This window comes from Dermochelys coriacea, chromosome 11, assembly GCF_009764565.3.
Source record: "Dermochelys coriacea isolate rDerCor1 chromosome 11, rDerCor1.pri.v4, whole genome shotgun sequence".
NCBI classification, from domain to species: Eukaryota; Metazoa; Chordata; order Testudines; family Dermochelyidae; genus Dermochelys; species Dermochelys coriacea.
In genome coordinates, this window is record NC_050078.2 from 40,421,459 (window position 1) to 40,440,440 (window position 18,982).

General features: G+C 41.3%; 1 protein-coding gene across 1 annotated transcript in view; it reads left to right on the forward strand.

The window, feature by feature from the left end:
- Positions 1 to 383: 383 nt before the first annotated feature.
- Positions 384 to 18,982, forward strand: part of GORASP2 (golgi reassembly stacking protein 2) — a 33,496-nt gene continuing 14,897 nt past the window's right edge. Inside the window, exons 1-2 of the mRNA XM_038421582.2 lie at positions 384 to 903; positions 16,954 to 17,034. Of these exons, the coding sequence (XP_038277510.2) occupies positions 568 to 903; positions 16,954 to 17,034 (417 nt within the window). The 5' untranslated portion in view covers positions 384 to 567. The remainder of the gene's footprint in view (positions 904 to 16,953; positions 17,035 to 18,982) is intronic.

The following is an 18,982-nucleotide window of genomic DNA, read 5'->3' on the forward strand; positions in this document are numbered from 1 at the left end:
CCTTTTCCAGTCCTGGTTTGCCAACTCACTACTCCCTCTTTATTTAGATTACTCTTTAAGCATCTTTAAAAACACTTTTAATGTAAACATCAAGATGAGCACATGTACTTTGTCCTTCCCCATCTCCTCCCCATTGGAGGCTAGTCCGATTGGTCATATCACATCTAAAATTAGATTGTGAAGTGTTCTGAGCAAGGCCCACACCTTCTCCTTCTTTCCTGCAAGGGCCCTAGCACGCTTATGGGTGCTGACGAAAACTTATGTAAACAACATGGCTTTTGCTGCTAGTGCCACCGTGCCGCTCCGCTTCGCATTACACAAAGACTCAGAAATTCCCGGAACAATCGGTCCATTGTCAAAGCCCATGAGGCCGCGACCCAGGCGGAGCGGCGGGCAGCACGAGGGCCTTGGAGACTTTGGCGCAGAATGCCACGGGTGGTGCGTGCTCGGGGCCGGGGCTAGGGGAGGCCGATGGTCAGAGCCCGCTGGGCACAGAACCATCCCTGGCAGCCCCTTCCCGCTGGCCGCGCTAGCGAGCGCGCTGCTCGGTGATAAGTCTGTCCTGCGATGGCCACCGTAGGACGTCCTGGTGGGAAGAGGGTGGTGACGCTCCGGCTGTCCCACAATCCACCGCGCAGCCTGTTTCCCCACTCCGGCCGTGGTGCCCGCCGGCCCCAGCAGGTGGCGCTGTCCCGGGAGCGGATGGCTGGTGCCCGTGACTCCCAGCATCCCCCGCTCCTCCGCCTCCCCGGCAGGGGCGGGGCTGAGGGAGAGAGTGCCACGTCCCTAGTGCGGCGCTTTGTGAGGGGAGCAGCGCCGCCTCCTCCGCCGGCCCGAGCCATGGGTGCCTCGCAGAGCGTGGAGATCCCCGGCGGAGGCACCGAGGGCTACCACGTCCTGCGGGTAGGCGCCGGGCCTGCCTCCCCAAGGGGCCTAACGGCAGCCGGGCCGGCGGGCTCCGGGCAGGGCGCTCGGGCGGGCCTCTGTCACGCGTGGGCCTGGCTTCGCTGGCCCCTTGGGCAGGGGTGCGGGAGGAGGGGGCCGGAGCTGCAGGGGGCGGGCGGCCCCTCTGTCCCCGGTTCTCTCGGGCGGCCCCGGCGCCGGGCCTGGCTGGGTGCCTTGCTGCCTCGGGTCTCCCTCGCCCGCCTCTGGGCCCAGGTGTGTGGAGCCGCTGGGACTGGCCAGTTTCCAGGGTCGGGCAGAGCGAAAGTTGCTGCGCGGTCACTACAAGAGCGATCTGCTTCCCAGGCCTGCACTGGGGTTTCCTGATGTCCGAGCCGCAGGTTGAGCGTAAAACCCTGCCTGTGACCGCGAGGGCGAATCCGCCAGACCTGCTTGGTGTTTCTTTAAAAGTAGAGGTAACTCTGCCCCTCAGCTCAGGGTTTGTTATGGCTTGTCCGTGTCCAGCTTCAGCAATATTAAGTGGATCTACCTTTTCTGATGTTATCAAAGCCATCTGCGGTGACACTCAACACCCAAAAAGAAAAGGAGTACTTGTGGCACCTTAAAAACTAACAAATTTATTTGAGCATAAGCTTTTGTGCGCTAGAGCTCACCTCATTAGATGCGTTCAGCGGAAAATACAGTGGGGAGATTTATATACACAGAGAACTTTACCATTCACACTGTAACCAGAAAGTAACGTTTATTTGAGCATAAGCTTACGGGAGCTACAGCTCACTTCATCGGATGCATTTGGTGGAAAATCTGTTTTTTCCACCAAATGCATCCGATGAAGTGAGCTGTAGCTCACGAAAGCTTATGCTCAAATAAATTTGTTAGTCTCTAAGGTGCCACAAGTCCTCCTTTTCTTTTTGTGAATACAAACTAACACGGCTGCTACTCTGAAAACTGTAACCAGAATGATCAGGTAAGGTGAGCTGTTACCAGCGGGAGAGTGGGGGACCTTTTGTAGTGATGATCAAGGTGGGCCATTTCCAGCAGTTAAGAAGAATATCTGAGGAACAGTGGGGGGTGGGGTGAGGTGGGGGTGAGAAATAACATGGGGAAATAGAATCATAGAATATCAGGGTTGGAAGGGACCTCAGGAGATCATCTAGTCCAACCCCCTGTTCAAAGCAGGACCAATCCCCAATTTTTGCCCCAGATCCCTAAACGGCCCCCTCAAGGATTGAGCTCACAACCCTGAGTTTAGCAGGCCAATACTCAAACCACTAAGCTATCCCTCCATAGTTTTACTTTGTGTAATGACCCATCCACTTCCAATCTTTATTCAAGCCAAAGTTAATTGTATCCAGTTTGCAAATTAATTCCAATTCAGCAGTTTTTCATTGGAGTCTGTTTGTTTTTGAAGTTTTTTTTGTTGAAGAATTGCAACTTTTAGGTCTGTAATTGAATGACCAGAGAGATTGAAGTGTTCTCCAACTGGTTTTTGAATGTTATAATTCTTGACATCTGATTTGTGTCCATTTATTCTTTTACATAGAGATTGTCCAGTTTGACCAATGTACCTGGCAGAGGGGCATTGCTGGCACATGATGGCATATATCACATTGGTAGATGTGCAGGTGAACGAGCCTCTGATAGTGTGGCCGATGTGATTAGGCCCTATGATGGTGTCCCCTGAATAGTTATGTGGACACAGTTGGCAAAGGGCTTTGTTGCAAGGCTAGGTTCCTGGGTTAGTGCTTCTGTTGTGTGGTTGCTGGTGAGTATTTGCTTCAGGTTGGAGGGCTGTCTGTAAGCAAGGACTGGCCTGTCTCCCAAGATCTGTGAGAGTGATAGGTCGTCCTTCAGGATAGATTGTAGATCCTTGAGGATACGTTGGAGAAGTTTTAGTTGGGGACTGAAGGTGATGGGCAGTGGCGTTCTGTTATTTTCTTTGTTGGGCCTGTCCTGTAGTGGGTGACTTCTGGGTATTCTTCTGGCTCTGTCAATCTGTTTCTTCACTTCAGTAAGTGGGTATTGTAGTTGTAAGAATGCATGATAGAAATCTTGTTGGTGTTTGTCTTTGTCTGAGGGGTTGGAGCAAATGCGGTTATATCGTAGAGCTTGGCTGTAGACAATGGATCATGTGGTGAGCTTTAGATGAAAGCTGGAGGCATGTAGGTAGGAATAGCAGTCAGTAGGTTTCCAGTATAGGGGAGTGGTTATGTAACCATCGCTTATTAGCACCATAGTGTCCAGGAAGTGGATCTCTTGTGTGGACTGGTCCAGGCTGAGGTTGATGGTGGGATGGAAATTGTTGAAATCATGGTGGAATTCCTCAAGGGCTTCTTTTCCATGGGTCCAGATGATGAACATGTCATCAGTGTAGCACAAGTAGAGTAGGGGCATTAGGGGATGAGAGCTGAGGAAGTGTTGTTCTAAGTCAGCCACAAAAATGTTGTCATATTGTGGGGCCATGTGGGTACCCACAGCAGTGCCGCAACACCCTGTTTTTCATGCTTTGAGTCTGACTCCAGGAATGCTCAGTGTCCTTCCTATTACTGCAACAAAAATGGAAGAATAAAATGGTAGTTGTACAAGAAAACGATTTAACTTCATAAATTCTGGTGTCTTGATACTGTATCTACGTTACTTATGTAGAAACTATTGGCAGGATAACTAACCATTTACCCCTTGTTTGTACTTCATTGTGTAAGCAATGTATGTTGTTATGCTCCCTTTGGGATTGTGTTCAGAGACATAGACTATGCATACAACAGGAAAAAAGATGTTTTGACTGTGTTAAAATCTTACTGTCCTTCTAACATGTTAGTTGGTCGCAGTTAACCCTAGATTCCCCCAGGCTTTAATTCAACTAGTTAAACTTTATTTTAGAACATGCTAATTTGTCTTGACTAGAGTTTTAGAAGGTGTTCATTAGATCAAGATTGCTGTCTAACATCTTGCCTCTAATCCCTATTTGCATTAGGGAACCTTTCTAAATATTTTTTACTATTGATAATCCTTAGAGTGGATGTGCTACTGGCATTTTTAATGCTGTCACAAAGCCCTATTCAGGCCAGGTCTAATGAACACAATGTTTAAACACCAGCAGGTTGGCAGTCCAAGAGCTCCCAATGTTGTAAACACCAGTGGAGCTGAAGCAGAATTAGCAATGATGGAAAACTTTTTTTAAAAGGCCCTGTTTTCATAAGGGAAGAAAACTGTCTATCTTAAGCACTCACCCCCAGAACATTGTATCATTTTTCATCAAGTTCTGTATTTTAGTGATCACATTTTAGTCCATGGAGGCATATTCTGATATTTATATGGCTTGGAATCTTGGGTTATTACTAATTGTTGTTCCCTTAATTCTAGCCTTTTTATAATGTTCTTTTCTTCACAATTTAAGGCTATTCCTTTCCTTAAGAGAGAACAACCGTCTTTATTTTCTCTGTAAAGTATTAAGTAAACTAAACAGAGACAACATGAGGGCATATTATAATTTGGACAACACATAGTAATTAGGTGCCAGATTTACATAGCAAAAATAAGAGAAGAGGGGAATGCAAAGAAACACGATCCACTTACGTATACCTTCAAGGTACCACTGTAAATTGAAGACAGGAATTAATCTCAGAAGATGGGAGGACAAAGAGTGAACGTTTGTAACATAGTGCACAACTGCCTGGTCCAAAACATGCCAAATATTAAAACAGAATGTTTCCACTTTGCCTGTTTCCTTTTAGGCTAGTTTTATGCTGCAGTGGGGTTTGTTAGTTGCTGTGACATCATCAACATATTGCATGCTGAATTGTCAACTAGAGAAGTGCAAACTAGTCATGACAAGGCTGGATATGCTATGTCCAAGGGGGGGGGTGCGGGCTGAATATGCTTATTTCTTCTCATAGACTGGTTCACATAGGGACAGATGTTCAGTACTTACCCTTAAAGTTGATATTTTCATTAGGTCTATTTGTAGACACTTGTAAGGATGGTAATGTTAAAAAGCTTAAGGAGGATGGGTGGCCTTACTCTGACTTCACTTGTCCTTTCTTGTCATAATATTGTGCTTGTCTTAATGTTCAAATAATTACCCAGAGTTCTAAAGATGAATATATTGTGCTTCTGATAAAGAAGCAAATTTGTGACTTTTTATTCCATAATTCAGATCACTCTGTTTTGATTAGCTGTTGTGGTTTAGATTATGCTTATATGAGTTTATCCAATACTTAATTGGAAATTGACTATATGATTTTTAAAATGTAATTGATTTGCTAGTAATATGATTTATATGAGCTCTGGCAGATTAAGGAAAGTGCTGAGAGGAAAGTGGTGAGAAAGCAGTACAGGAGTTACAGATTGTATAACAAAGTAACTTCCAGGCAGGGAGAGAAACTCTTGATAACTACAGCTACAGTTGAAGTTTCTTAGTATCCCTTCATGTTTCTCTCCTCTCTTTTTCCAAAAACCTTTGTTGCATATATTCACCAGTGTGGTCAAATACAGTCTTCCACTGGACCATTGACACTATAGAGGGTTTATGAGAAACATGGGGCAGTTCTGAAGATGGCATTTGAATCACGTACCTGGTACTTTGGGCAGCACAATAGCTGTTTGCTGGAGGATTTGTGCTATGAACATTGATACAATAAGTAGCTACTATGCACAGGGTGAGAGAAGTTTATCAGGCAAAGGCCAGCCAGTTATAGATAAGAAAGCAAACTTGGCCTTTCAGTACTAGGATTTTTGGGAAAGCTTACTTTAGAACCCTACCATTGGCGGTAGCAACAGTGGCATCACTTTTGTACGCGTGGTATGCTTGCTTTTGGTACCATGTCTTATTAGAATTCCACTCTCTCCATATATGGGAGAAATTCAGAGATGCTGAAGGTTAATTCCTATATGAGAGACTCATAAAATTCCTGACTGATATAAAGGGGACTTCCTTGTTGTCATAAATATAAAGGGAAGGGTAAAAACCTTTAAATCCCTCCTGGCCAGAGGAAAAACCCTTTCACCTGTAAAGTATTAAGAAGCTAGGATAACCTCACTGGCACCTGACCAAAATGACCAATGTGGAAACAAGATACTTTCAAAGCTGGAAGGGGGGAGAAACAAAGGTTCTCTCTGTCTGTGTGGTGTTTTTGCCGGGACGAGAGCAGGAATGCAGGTCAGAACTCCTGTAAAGCAATCTTGTTAGATTCTGTTTTGTTTAAATGGCTGATAAAATAAGTTGTGCTGAATGGAATATATATTCCTGTTTTTGTGTCTTTTTGTAATTTAAGGTGTTGCCTAGAGGGATTCTCTGTTTTGAATCTGATTACCCTGTAAGGTATATACCATCCTGATTTTACAGAGGAGATTCTTTTACTTTTTCTTCAATTAAAATTCTTCTTTTAAGAACCTGATTGCTTTTTCATTGTTCTTAAGATCCAAGGGTTTGGGTCTGTGTTCACCTATGCAAATTGGTGAAGATTTTTATTAAGCCTTCCCCAGGAAAGGGGATGTAGGTTTTGGGGGGAAAGACGTTTCCAAGTGGGCTCTTTCCCTGTTATATATTTGTTAGACGCTTGGTGGTGGCAGCAATAAAGTCCAGGGGCAAAAGGTAAAATAGTTTGTACCTTGGGGAATTTTTAATCTAAGCTGGTAAAAATAATCTTAGGGGGTTTTTCATGCAGGTCCCCACATCTGTACCCTAGAGTTCAGAGTGGGGAAGGAACCTTGACACTTGTATTCTGTGTACTTGTGGAGTAAACAACCTTAAAGTAAATGAGAATGGATTGGAATATCATCTATTGATATCTTTCACTATATATATGGCCTGTAGCCATACCACATTTAGATATGATCTCACATAACTTTCCCATATTGCTAACTGACTAGGTCTAACCCTGCTTAGCGTAGAAGCATCCAAGGTAAACTTGTCCTACAGGCTGGTGATTTTTTGTACTGAGCCAGTGCTCCAGTGTGAAGGAGATGTTCCTAGAAGTATTTATTGAATACTGTGCTGAGCAAGGGTCATCTTTCAGAAGAACTGTAAATTTCCTTTTCTCATGAAAATCCCCTGAGAAAACCCTGGAGTACTGGCCAAATCTCAATATGGGTAATTGTGTTCTTTGTACGTACAATGTTCCATGGAGGGTTCAGATGGGTATATGCTTCATTTCTCCTACTGAAACAATTTTGTATTTAAGTACAGAAAGACTGCTGTGTTTCATGCCAGAGGTGGTTGGAATTTGAGAGGAGGAAACTGGTATGCTCAGTATGGAATCATTTTTTTTTTTTTTAAAGAAACAAACAAACATGATTTAGGATCAGCCTAAGTGAAGGGCACAGTATAACTATTAGGCACAATTTACTACTTTACATCTCTAAAACTGCAAGATCAGTATTAGTTCATAGGGTAATTTGCCCTCTGAATAAAGAACACTAACAAATTATTGACTCTCTTCGATGTGGTATAATCCACTTTGTTGTTGGAATTGCACTCTTGTTTAAATGTGACATGTTTTGTTTCTAGTCAGGTAGACACAGTCTTCATTTTAATTCAGTTTTGGTATACTATCTTCAGACAGCACAATTGAAATTTTTGTTAACATTTGTATGTAATGTTATCTGTAGAGGCATGTCAGAAATTCAGGATAATGAGGTTTTCATCACTGTAAATTCAGTTTATAGGCTCATGTTTGTAGACATGATTTTTGTATTTCTCACTATTTTTGTTCTCTGTTGCTAACTTCTTCTGAAAACACCATAATATACTTTCTTTGCTACTGTGGTCAAACTTGTATATTAAAAAAAAATCTCTTTAAATAGCACATGACCTCATGATCGAATGACACCTCTGTCCATATTTTTATGTAGTTGGGAGTTTGCATTAATGCTGTGTAGGAAAAATCAAATGGAAGCTTTTCACAACAGTAATGGAATGATTTATTTACACACGTATAATATACAGTGACAAGAAATATTGAAGAGCTTTTTTTGTTTAAAATATTTTCCCTAAAATGAATGTTTTAAGGCCCATATCCTGCAATGAGCTTTGTGCAGGCATAACCCTATTAATTGATCCTATCATTGGATCTGTCTGCATGAACCAGCTTTCAGAGACCTAAAATGTTAAGTGTTTCTTGTTAACTTACACTGAAGCGTATCTTCCCTGAGCTTAATATTTTTTTAATAAAAGTGTAGGGCAAAGTATGAAAAGCTGAACTGTAGGTGCCTTCTGTTATGGATTCAGTTCAGATAGGGCCATAGAGAGGGAATACTGCCTCGTGAAACTATATCTGTTTGGCTACTGGACTATAGATGGCTTTGTCTCAATTAGATGTTGACAAATTGGAGCAAATTCAGAAAAGATAAACAAAAAATGATAGTGTTGGTGAGAATGAATTTATGAAGGAGGTTCAAAAGAAAGTAAATGTAGTTTAGGTGAATAACAAAGAGGAAGAAAAGTTAGAAGGATGTTTTAAAAAAATAAATAAACAAACAAAAAAAACCAATGGATTATTTAGAATGTCCCTAAGGGTTGACTGGAAGTTATGGGAGGAAATTAAGCAAAGATAATAAGATTAGTGTCTGGGAAAACTGCCTTGTGCTGAGACCTATAGACTATGAAATAATCTCCCAAGAAAACTGTAGAAACACCACTATTCAAGCCATTCCAGACTAGACTGGAAAAGTATTGGGAGTATGCATCCTTGGAAGAGGGATGGGCTGGATGATCTAAAATGCCTTTCACATTTCATTGTGGTGGTTCCTGTTGATTCTGCTATATTTAATGTAGTATTTTTATTATAAGCCTTATTTGTACACTTGGAAAAAGAAATATAGTCATCTGAATATATTGAATACTCAAGCACAAGAGTGGTGGGGGGGAAATGATCTGTTTGTTTCTCACTTAGCATGCATATATTGATGGGGGTTGTCTTTCTAGGGCTGCCCAGACTTTTAAAACTAATTTTAACTTTTAAATTTTAAAACTAAAAGTTGTATTGTAACTTTTTTTCTTTTTGTGGTGAGGAGGAGAGAATCCTCAAATACAATAAATTTGTGGTTATATAATTTAAAGTAGTTAAATTTCCTTTTTACCATTAAACTAAGTAATCTTTTCCCAAGTATGCTTTATGAACCAACCTTTTGTTGGAAAATTTTTCTGCTCTTCCATTCCCAGAGGGCATACCAACTTCCTCACATTTGCCATTAGCTTTGTATTTGCTGATTGTATAACATGCCCATAGATTTGTTAATTTATTAACCCCATTCAGGCTGACAACATTCAACCTTATTTACCTCTATAACCTCTCCCCAGTAATGTTTGTCTTGTTATTGGAATGCCTACTATGTCTTTTCACTGGAAACAGAGTCAGGCTTCTAATTTCTTATGTGCACTTAACTAATTAAGGCAACAGTCTTTTCTGTTTTGACCGATTATTCATTCATTTCTGCACTTTCAAGACGAAATGGAGAGTAAAAGTCTGAAAATAATATATTCTCTCCGTTTTATTCCAGTTGCTCTGTATCCTTGCATGACTAATCAATTTGGACATTTGATTGTATTGATTCAACCAATTTCTTTGTCGCAAATAAAGATATTTAAGTTGGCCTCTAGTGATTTACAGGTTACTATATTAGAGTAAAAAGAAAAGGAGTACTTGTGGCACCTTAGAGACTAACAAATTTATTTGAGCATAAGCTTTCGTAGCTTATGCCCAATAAATTTGTTAGTCTCTAAGGTGCCACAAGTACTCCCCCTTTTTTTGGCCAATACAGACTAACATGGGCTGCTACTCTGAAACCTATATTAGAGTACTTTTTTCCCTGCTTTGGTGCAAAGGGAATTGGAGTATAAATACTCCCAAGGGTTAGCAAGAGTTTTCTATTTTTTTTTTTTACTTAAACACTTCTTAGTTATCTTATAGCAAGGCAGCAAATAATCATTTTTTTTTTTAAAGACCAGTCTATATGAACTGTACTTGGAATGAAATTCAGTGCTAAGTATGGGGATTTATTTTCTTAAAACTAGATCAGGAAAACTGAAAGGGGATGATGAGGACACAGCCTCTGGCATCTGATTAGTAATGGCAGCAGTAACGGCAAATACCTCTGTAATTGTCTGTAGATCAAAGAACTGGCTGCTGATAGCCATTACCACATTCCAGCATAATTACCCCCACCACCATAACCCCCAATAGCATCTCTTCTGATCCTCCGAATAGTTTTAAAAATGTTGACACCCTGAAAGAGAGGACAAAAGATGAGACTGGAGGAAGTGGAGAATGGGAGTGCACCCAAAGCATGTGGGGAGAATGAGGGACTTTGGGTCCGGGGGCACACACACAGCCCTTGGCATGGGGGAGACCTGGGGGGGGCACTCAAATCCCTGGTTGTTGGGAGAATGGGAGACAACCCTGGTGTGGAGGAGGTGGGAATGGTAGCCATGGGGGAATGAGGGGCTACACAACTCCTGGCGGGGAGATTGGGGTTCCCTGGTTCGGAGAGCAGTGAAGGGTATGCAGAGCTATTGGCATGGGGGAAGGAGAAATGGGAGAACCAGATCTATTAGTGGGGGAAGAATGGGAGACCCATCACCCTAAACTATTAAAACTAGGGCTGTTGTGCGATTAAAACAATTAATTATTATCGTATGATTAAACAAATTAATTGCAATTAATAGTGCGATTAAACAGTAGAATACCATTTATTTAAATATTTTTGTATGTTTTGTACATTTTCAAATATATTGATTTCAATTAGAACACAGAATACAAAGTGTACGGTGCTCATTTTTATTACAAATATTTGCACTGTAAAAAAGAAACAAAAGAAATAGTATTTTTCAATTAACCTAATACAAGTACTGTAGTGCAGTCTCTTTATCATGAAAATTGAATTTACAAATGTAGAGTTGTATACAAAAAAAATAACTGCACTCAAAAATAAAACAGTGAGCCTACAAGTTCACTCAATCCTATTTCTTGTTCAGCCAGTCAAGTTTGTTTACATTTGCAGGAGATAATGCTGCCCGCTTCTTGTTTACAATGTCACCTGAAAGTGAAAACATTTCAGCCAGCATTGCAAGATATTTATGTGCCGGGTGCGCTAAAGATTCATATGTCCCTTCATACTTCGCCCACCATTCCAGAGGACGTGCTTCCATGCTGATGACGGGTGCTGCTTGGTAATGATCCAATGCATCATCTGAATCAGATGCCACCAAGAAGGTTAATTTTCTTTTTTGGGTGGTTCGGGTTCTGTAGTTTCCACATCAGACTGTTGCTCTTCTAAGATTTCTGAAAACATGCTCTACATAGGGTGACCAAATGTCCCAATTTTATAGGGATAGTCCTGATATTTGGAGCTTTGTCTTATATAGGCTCCTATTACCTTCCACCCCCATCCTGATTTTTCACACTTGCTGTCTGGTCACCCTAGGTCTACACCTTGTCCCTCTCAGATTTTGGAAGGCACTTCAGATTCTTAAACCTTGGGTTGAGTGCTATAGCTACTTTTAGAAATCTCACATTGGTACCTTCTTTGCGTTTTGTCAAATCTGCAGTAAAAGTGTTCTTAAAATGAACAACGTGCTGGGTCGTCATCTGAGAATGCTGTAACATGAAATATATGGCAGAATGCAGGTAAAACAAAGCAGGAGACATACAATCCCCCCCCCCCCAGGAGTTCAGTCACAAATGTAATTAACTCATTATTTTTTTTACCAAGCACCATCAACGTGGGAAGCATGTCCTCTGGAATGGTGGCCAAAGCATGAAGGGGCATACGAATGTTTAGCATACCTGGCACGTAAATACCTAGCAATGTGGTGGTGCTATGCAAACACCTGTTCTCATTTGCAGGTGACATTGTAAATAAGAAGTGGGCAGCATTATCTCCCATAAATATAAAAAAACTTGTTTGTGTTAGTGATTGGCTGAACAAGATGTAGAACTGAGTGGACTTGTAGTTTTACGTTTTGTTTTTGAGTGCAGTAACAAAAAAATCTACATTTGTAAGTTGCACTTTCATGATAGAGATTGCACTACAGTACTTGTATGAAGTGAATTGAAAAACAAGGGAAATACCATATATACTCAATCCATAAGCTGGTTCATTTATAAGCCGATCCCCCCCCAAGATGGATAAGTAAAAATAGAAAATGTTTATGACCCATTCATAAGCCGACCCTATAATTCAGGGGTCAGCAAACTTTGGCTCCCAGGCCATCAGGATAAGCTGCTGGCGGGTCAAGATGGTTTGTTTACCTCGAGCATCTGCAGGCACAGAGGTAAACCTAAGTGAACAAAGTGTTCCGGCGTGCCAGCTGCTTACCCTGAGGGACCGGGACAGCAAGTAGTGAGGAAATTTTTTGAGGGGGGGAGGGAGAAGCTGGGGGTCAGGGAAATAACCCCTGTGACCACCTCCCACATGACCCCACCCCTAGCCGGGGACCCCCACACACACTCCCCATCCTATCCCTTCCCACTTTATCTGGGGAGGGCCAGGGGAGGATGTCTCTGGCCTGGCCACAGCCTGCTCTGGCAGGCCGCGCTGGACGGCATAGCCGCAGCCTGCTCCAGCAGGCCGGGCCAGGTGGCCCGGCCACAGCCTGCCAGCCCAAGAGCTGCAGCTGCTTTGGAGGCTGGGGGGAGCGGAGAAACTCTGGCTTCGCCTCTTCCCTTCTGGCTCTGCTGGCTGTGCTGCCTCTCCTTGCCCCCTCTGTTGGGGGGAGGGACTGTGTCCTACCTCTCCCCCTCTCTATACCTGTTCATAAGCCAACCCCCTTCTCTGGTGCTTCCCTTTTTTTACTAAAAAAAAAATTTGGCTTATGAACGAGTATATACGATAAGTGTCTTTTACAGTGCAAATTGTAATAAATATAAAGTGAACACTATACACTTCGTATTCTGTGTTGTAAATTGAAATAAAATATTTGAAAATGTAGAAAAACATTCAAAATATTTAATTTCAATTGGTATTCTATTGTTTAACAATGCGATTAACTAATTTTTTAAATCACGATTAATTTTTTCGTTAATCGTGTGAGTTAACTGTGATTAATTGACAGTCCTAATTAAAACATGTTTATTTGCAACCAAATATAGCCTTATCCTAAATTTGATACTAATTTTTCTTAGCCAGGAGGATACACCTCTATTAAGCAATTATATAGCTTAGCATACATTTATTCAGAGTCTTAATTTTTAAATTGTATTATGTTAAGAAATGGTGAATGATGCATTTCTTATTTACTAGATGATTTTTTTTACTCAATTGTGTCAAGCTTTATTGGAGAGGAAATTGGATTTCAATTAAAAATATACAAAAATAGCTTTTAAAAATGTTATTAAATAAAACTACCTTAAATGTAATGGATACATGCGAAAGTAAGCTTATCAAAACAAATTTTGCAGTTAAACTAAGGAAGTATTAAGTGTAGGTAGTGAATTGACAGATTTTCAAAGATTTATGTAAGATGCAGATATGTGTCTAGTAGGATTTTCAAAAATGTCTCAGTTGAAAACACTTTGCATTAAGACATGGTTATAATAGTTACTGACTCTGTGATAACCTCTGGGCACAATCTACTAAAGCCTAATCAACTGCCAAAGCTTGCCCCAGGGATTTCTATTTCGCCAATATCTGGTACATAGTTCTGTCTGTACTCTTACGCCATAAAGAGTCCCGATTATTTTTTTATCTTGATCCAGTGCTCAGGTTCCTAGTGTAGTGTTCGTTTTTTATTTAGTTTGATGGTACTCAGACTCACCACCTTTGGGCCACTGCTATTCGATTGTCCAAGAGTTTGGTTACTTGTAGGCAATACTTGGAGTCTATGTAACTGGCCTTTAAGGTGGTTTAAGAAAGCGAGTAATGAATCAGGGCTGTGGGTCTATACAGCCTGAATGTTTTGTACCCAAGGGAATGTGCGTGCAACCAGTCATCAAAGTTCTGTTGTATATGTTAGTGTGCAGGCACATTGAAGAGTAGGCAGTCTTCTCTGCTTAAGTTACAGGCAAGTAACTGGTCTAGTAGTTTCACTTCTGCCCCTTTGGTTCTAAATTGCTGCTGTGAAACTGACCAGAGATGCATTAATTTCATGCTGCTGCTATGTGGCACTCAAATTGCAGAATTTAAATTCTGAATGTTAACAGGTTCTTGATACACTCTGTGTTTGTGTGTTGTTTATTTGTTTAGTAAAAGCTTGAGTAAAGTAGAAATGTTTTAGGCCCAACATTTGCTGTGGAAAGCTACTCACTCACCAATTACAAAAAGATGTTTCACATTCTAGTTTTGTGTATGCATAATCTGTAAAAATGCATGAACACATTAGGGGTAAAGTGACAGTAAGCCTCAGATTTTTCCATAGTAGAACATTTTACTCTAGGTAGCCCATATTAGGAAAACCACATTCCTCTAGGCAAAGCAAAATTGCAATTATCAGACTGACATAGGACTAACTACCAGTATGGCACCAATTCTGTTAAGACTGCAGAAAATACACAGTAAGAAACCCTATTCTGAGAAAATGTTAAACTGTTTTAAATCTCTCAAAGATGACTGTAGAGTATAAACAATAAAGCCATTGGGTGAAATGAATCATGTTAGAAGGGAACAGTTGGAGGAATAATTTAGCATCTTCATTAAAGTTATTTGCAGCGGTGGTGTAGCCATGTTGGTCCTGGGATATGAGAGACAATAGGTGAGATAATATCTTTTATTTGGCCAACATCTGTTGGTGGAAGGTACAAGCTACACAGCTCTTCTTCAGGTCTGAAGTTATGGTAGTTAGATACCGCATGAGTCCATGTAAATGCAAAGATACTTACCACAGTTTCTGATTAAAGTTATTCTCTTTTGTATTAAGAGCAGATTTCAAGCTCCTGGGTGCAGTCAATAACAGTGGGTCTCAACCAGGGGTTAGGGCCACGAGCAGAGCCAGTGTCAAACTCACTGGAGTCCACGGTAAAAAGCCAAAGCCCCACTACCTGGGGCTGAAGCTGAAACCTGAGCAATGTAGCTTTGCAGGGGCTCCAGGCAGTTGCCCTGCTTGCTACCCCCTAATGCCAGCCATGGCTTTTATATTCAGAAAACCAGTTATTGTGGCACAGGTGGGCCGTGGAGTTTTATAGCATGTTGCGGGGGGCGTGGAAGGTGGCACTCTGAAAGAAAAAGGTTGAGAGTCTATAAGATATCTAGGCTCTCTTCTTATGAAGATAGATTATCTGAGCTGATGTGGTTGTAAAAAGGCACTTTTTGTTGTTTTTATACCCCATATTGGTGTGTTAACTAATTATAGTTTGCAGATGTCCAATTTTTCTCCATAATATTGACGGTTGCAGCTTACTCATGGGATAGTGTGTATTCTAGTTGTGTGGCTATACCAAAAGGAGGACTGGAGACACTTGGTAGGGTTTTAATCAGGCCATAACTTTATTATTTTTAGATGTCTGGGACTACTGGGCAGGTAAAATTGTACAGTGCAGGTAACTCCATGTTCATTCAATATCTACCCGGAGGCTTCCTCCAGTTTCCCTCTTTTTCCATCATGGTCCCCCAGCCAACCCATTGCTGGGACCTTACCATTCCTCCTCCTCTTTTCCCCTCCCCCCCGGAACATGGGTTAAAATGGGCTGTAAGAAAGGGGGGGGGGTTGGCTCCATGCTATACCACTCATAGGGCTGCAAATCTTCCCCCCCCCCCCACCTCCCATTCTGCTCCTTTAACCAACATCTCCTTTTTAAGTCCTTTACCAAGCCATTTATTTGGTCACTGTATCTCTTCTCTATGGAGTACCTGTACTGGACATCTGCCCCACACTTACTTCATGAGTTGCATCATCCTAACCTAACTCCCTTCCCTACTCCCATAACAAATCCCTCCCTAAACCTGCTGTGGGGAAGGTGAAGCCCCCAACCCCCATTACACCTAGGGCCAGTCCCCTAGAAAGTTGCGGCTAGTGCGATGTCCACAACAGGTCCCGACCAAACTTGGTGTTTTGCCCCTCTGAGGGAGGAAGGGTGTGTGCTGCTCTACCTGGTCTGGAGAAAAGGGGCTTCTCCCACTCGGCTTGCCCTTTATCAACTCCCCACAGTTCCAGTCCTTGGGGGATGAGTCAGCATCAGCATGCTGGCCCCCCTCCTCCTTTTGCAGCAGCTTCTGAGCCTCTCTTCCCACCCCTGCCCTGCCTGTAAAGCACTGTTCCCTCTTCCCTGGCAAGTTGGATGTCACCCCCTCTCCCCCTGCTTAAAGGTGCACTGCGGTCATTATAATACAGCAGTTCTCAAACTTCATTGCACCATGACCCCCTTCTGACAACAAAAATTACTACACAACTCCAGGAGTAGGGGGACCAAAGCCTGAGCTCACCCAAGCCCCACCACACCAGGCAGGAGGGCCAAAGCCCAAGCCTCACTGCCCTGGGCCGGGGCGGTGGGGGGGGGGGAGCCAAAGCTGAAGTCCAAGGGCTTCAGTCCCAGGTGTGGGGCCTATAACCTGACCTCTAAGCGCTTCAGCCCTGAGTGACAGACTTTGGCTTCGACCCCAGCCCCGTATCCCAGCAAGTCTAAAGCCGGCCCTGGGAATCATATTAAAACAGGATTGCAACCCACTTTGGATTCCTGACCCACAGTTGTAACATTTCAGGATGTGGCACTGACTGTCTCCTAATGGTGCTAAAATAGAACAAGCTAAGAAGGATTTAATTTTTCTTTTTGTAAAAAGCAGGCTTAAATAAAGTTGGGCTTTGAATCGTAATTTTAAGTTATCTAGAGCTATTTATCTGCAGCAGAAGAATAAAATTAAATTTTGGTCAGAAACAATAGCTACCTTGTATAACTGATTTCCCAACAAATTAATGATGTATTTTAAGACTGAGAATTTTTCCCAACAAGCTATTTCAAGGCAGTTCAAATTTTGAAACTCAGCTACTGTACTTGGGTGTTGTGACTTCTAAAATTATATGGTTTGCAGTAGTAGGAGTTGTAAAATACAAATTTTAATATTCATACAATTGTAATTTTTCCACTAAATCCCCCTCTATTATAACTTTTTTTTTTCGGATAGGTACAAGAAAATTCACCAGGACATAGGGCTGGACTGGAGCCATTCTTTGATTTTATTGTTTCTATTAATGATTCAAGATTGGTAAGTTCATTGCGTATTGTAACAGTCTAGTTGCATGTAAGCAATAAGTTTTTGTGGTGAGAATCTGGTTTTGCTAAACTTTGAGTTCATATTTTACTTGAATTGTTTTATCTAAATTGGCAAATCAAAATACTTAGTCTTGAGTCACTTACCCAGTAGCTTGATTTTCAGCAAAATTTAAACTGGAGAACAGCATTTGTCTTGATCAGAACCAGGGTGGATTGATTTAAATTGCCAAGTAGAAAAGCTCCATCTAAATCATCCATTTGTACTTCCTATTTTCTAAAGAAAGGTGCATTCTTGTTGATTGACATAACTGTTGAAACATTGTTCATTTATAGCTAAATAGAGCCTTTACACTAGATTTGGTACATCTTTGTGATAACTAGGAGAGTACACAATAATGATATACGTTTATTTAAGCAACTATATAACTTATTTTTACATTCCTATTATACATTTTAGTATGGTTTTTTTTTTCAATTACCATTTTATGATTTATGTATTGTTTTAATTATTTTTTGGAAAACATTGATTTTTATCCACCCTGATCAAAGCTGCTGGACTTTGGTATCTTGACATGCAAATATTATCGAACAGGAACAAAGGAGAATGCAGTGATCCAAGCTGTCTCTCTCCCCTCTGAGGGCAGGGTCCCTTCCCATTTGAATGGATCCTGAATCTTCTGTGGAGAGGAGAGTAGATTGAAACATATATTAGAGGCCCGCTGGCACTGGATTTTGGCAGAGTGGAAGAGAAAGATCTGGCCACATCTCAGCGAGACTCCTCAAATTCTACCAGAGCAGAGTTTAACTAGGAGGAAAATAGGAATACTTGGTGTACCTGAACTCACTTTTTCAGATCTGTAATTTGATCCTGGCACCTCCCATGTGGTACAGGCCACTTGCCGGAGAAGGTAACAGGTCCTGTGGGACATGCTGGGTAAACGGAAAAGATTTTGTGCATTCTGCCGTCACTGAAGTGAATCTTGTGCGCTGTTTTGATGCTGCTGCCGTAACTAAAGAAGAACTGCACAGGTGCTCTTCTCTGACTTTAGATAGCAGGTGATTGAAGATCAGAACTTCTAAAAGGGAAGATAGGGCAGCCTTAGTAGAGCCACATCTTCCAGTGTTTGTAATGCAGGATAACTGCATTTCCACAGGCTTTTCAGCGCAGAAGACTTCTAAGCCTACGGGGGAAATAACAAGGACCTTCTATGATCAAAGTGCAGTTCTGGTTGCATTCTACATAGGTCCAATGCAAGAAAAGAAAATAGGCACTTGAAGTCAAAGTAAACTGGAGATATCTTTCTAAAAGTTTTCTGAACCACAAGGCTTGTTTTTGCAAGTGGACATCTTATACTAACATTGTATTGTAAATGTAAATATTTTATAGCCTTGAACTAAATATGTCTGAAATAGTTACTTTGCATGTTTTGATTATTGTTTGCATCTGGAGGGGCTAGCTTTTGGCTATTGAATTGCTATTTGCAATATCCTGTTAGTTATGGAACAACTCTTTTTCCAAAAACTTTAAAAACATTTATGTTTTAAGCCAAGTCATTTTGGATTCCAGTGCTTTTATTTTGCAACTAAATAAGAACTAAAATTTTGAGCTAGATTTGGGCTGAGTAGTGTGTCCTATATGGTTTTTGAATAAACAAATTAATCTAAGATTACTTGGACTGTTTCAGATCTTATAGCAGTGATACTCAGACCTAAGTGGTTCAGGAGTCAAATTAGCAATCACATTACCCAAGAGAGTCACAGTAATGTTTCATTTATTATGCTATATCTGTCTGTCTGTCTGTCTAATTTAAACAGTATGATGGGGAAATAGTTTTTATTTATATATAAATACTTGGTCAGTCATTTTATTTATTTTTATATATATAATTATTCTCACAGCAAAATGACTGACCAAGTATTATTTTATCAACTACAATTGG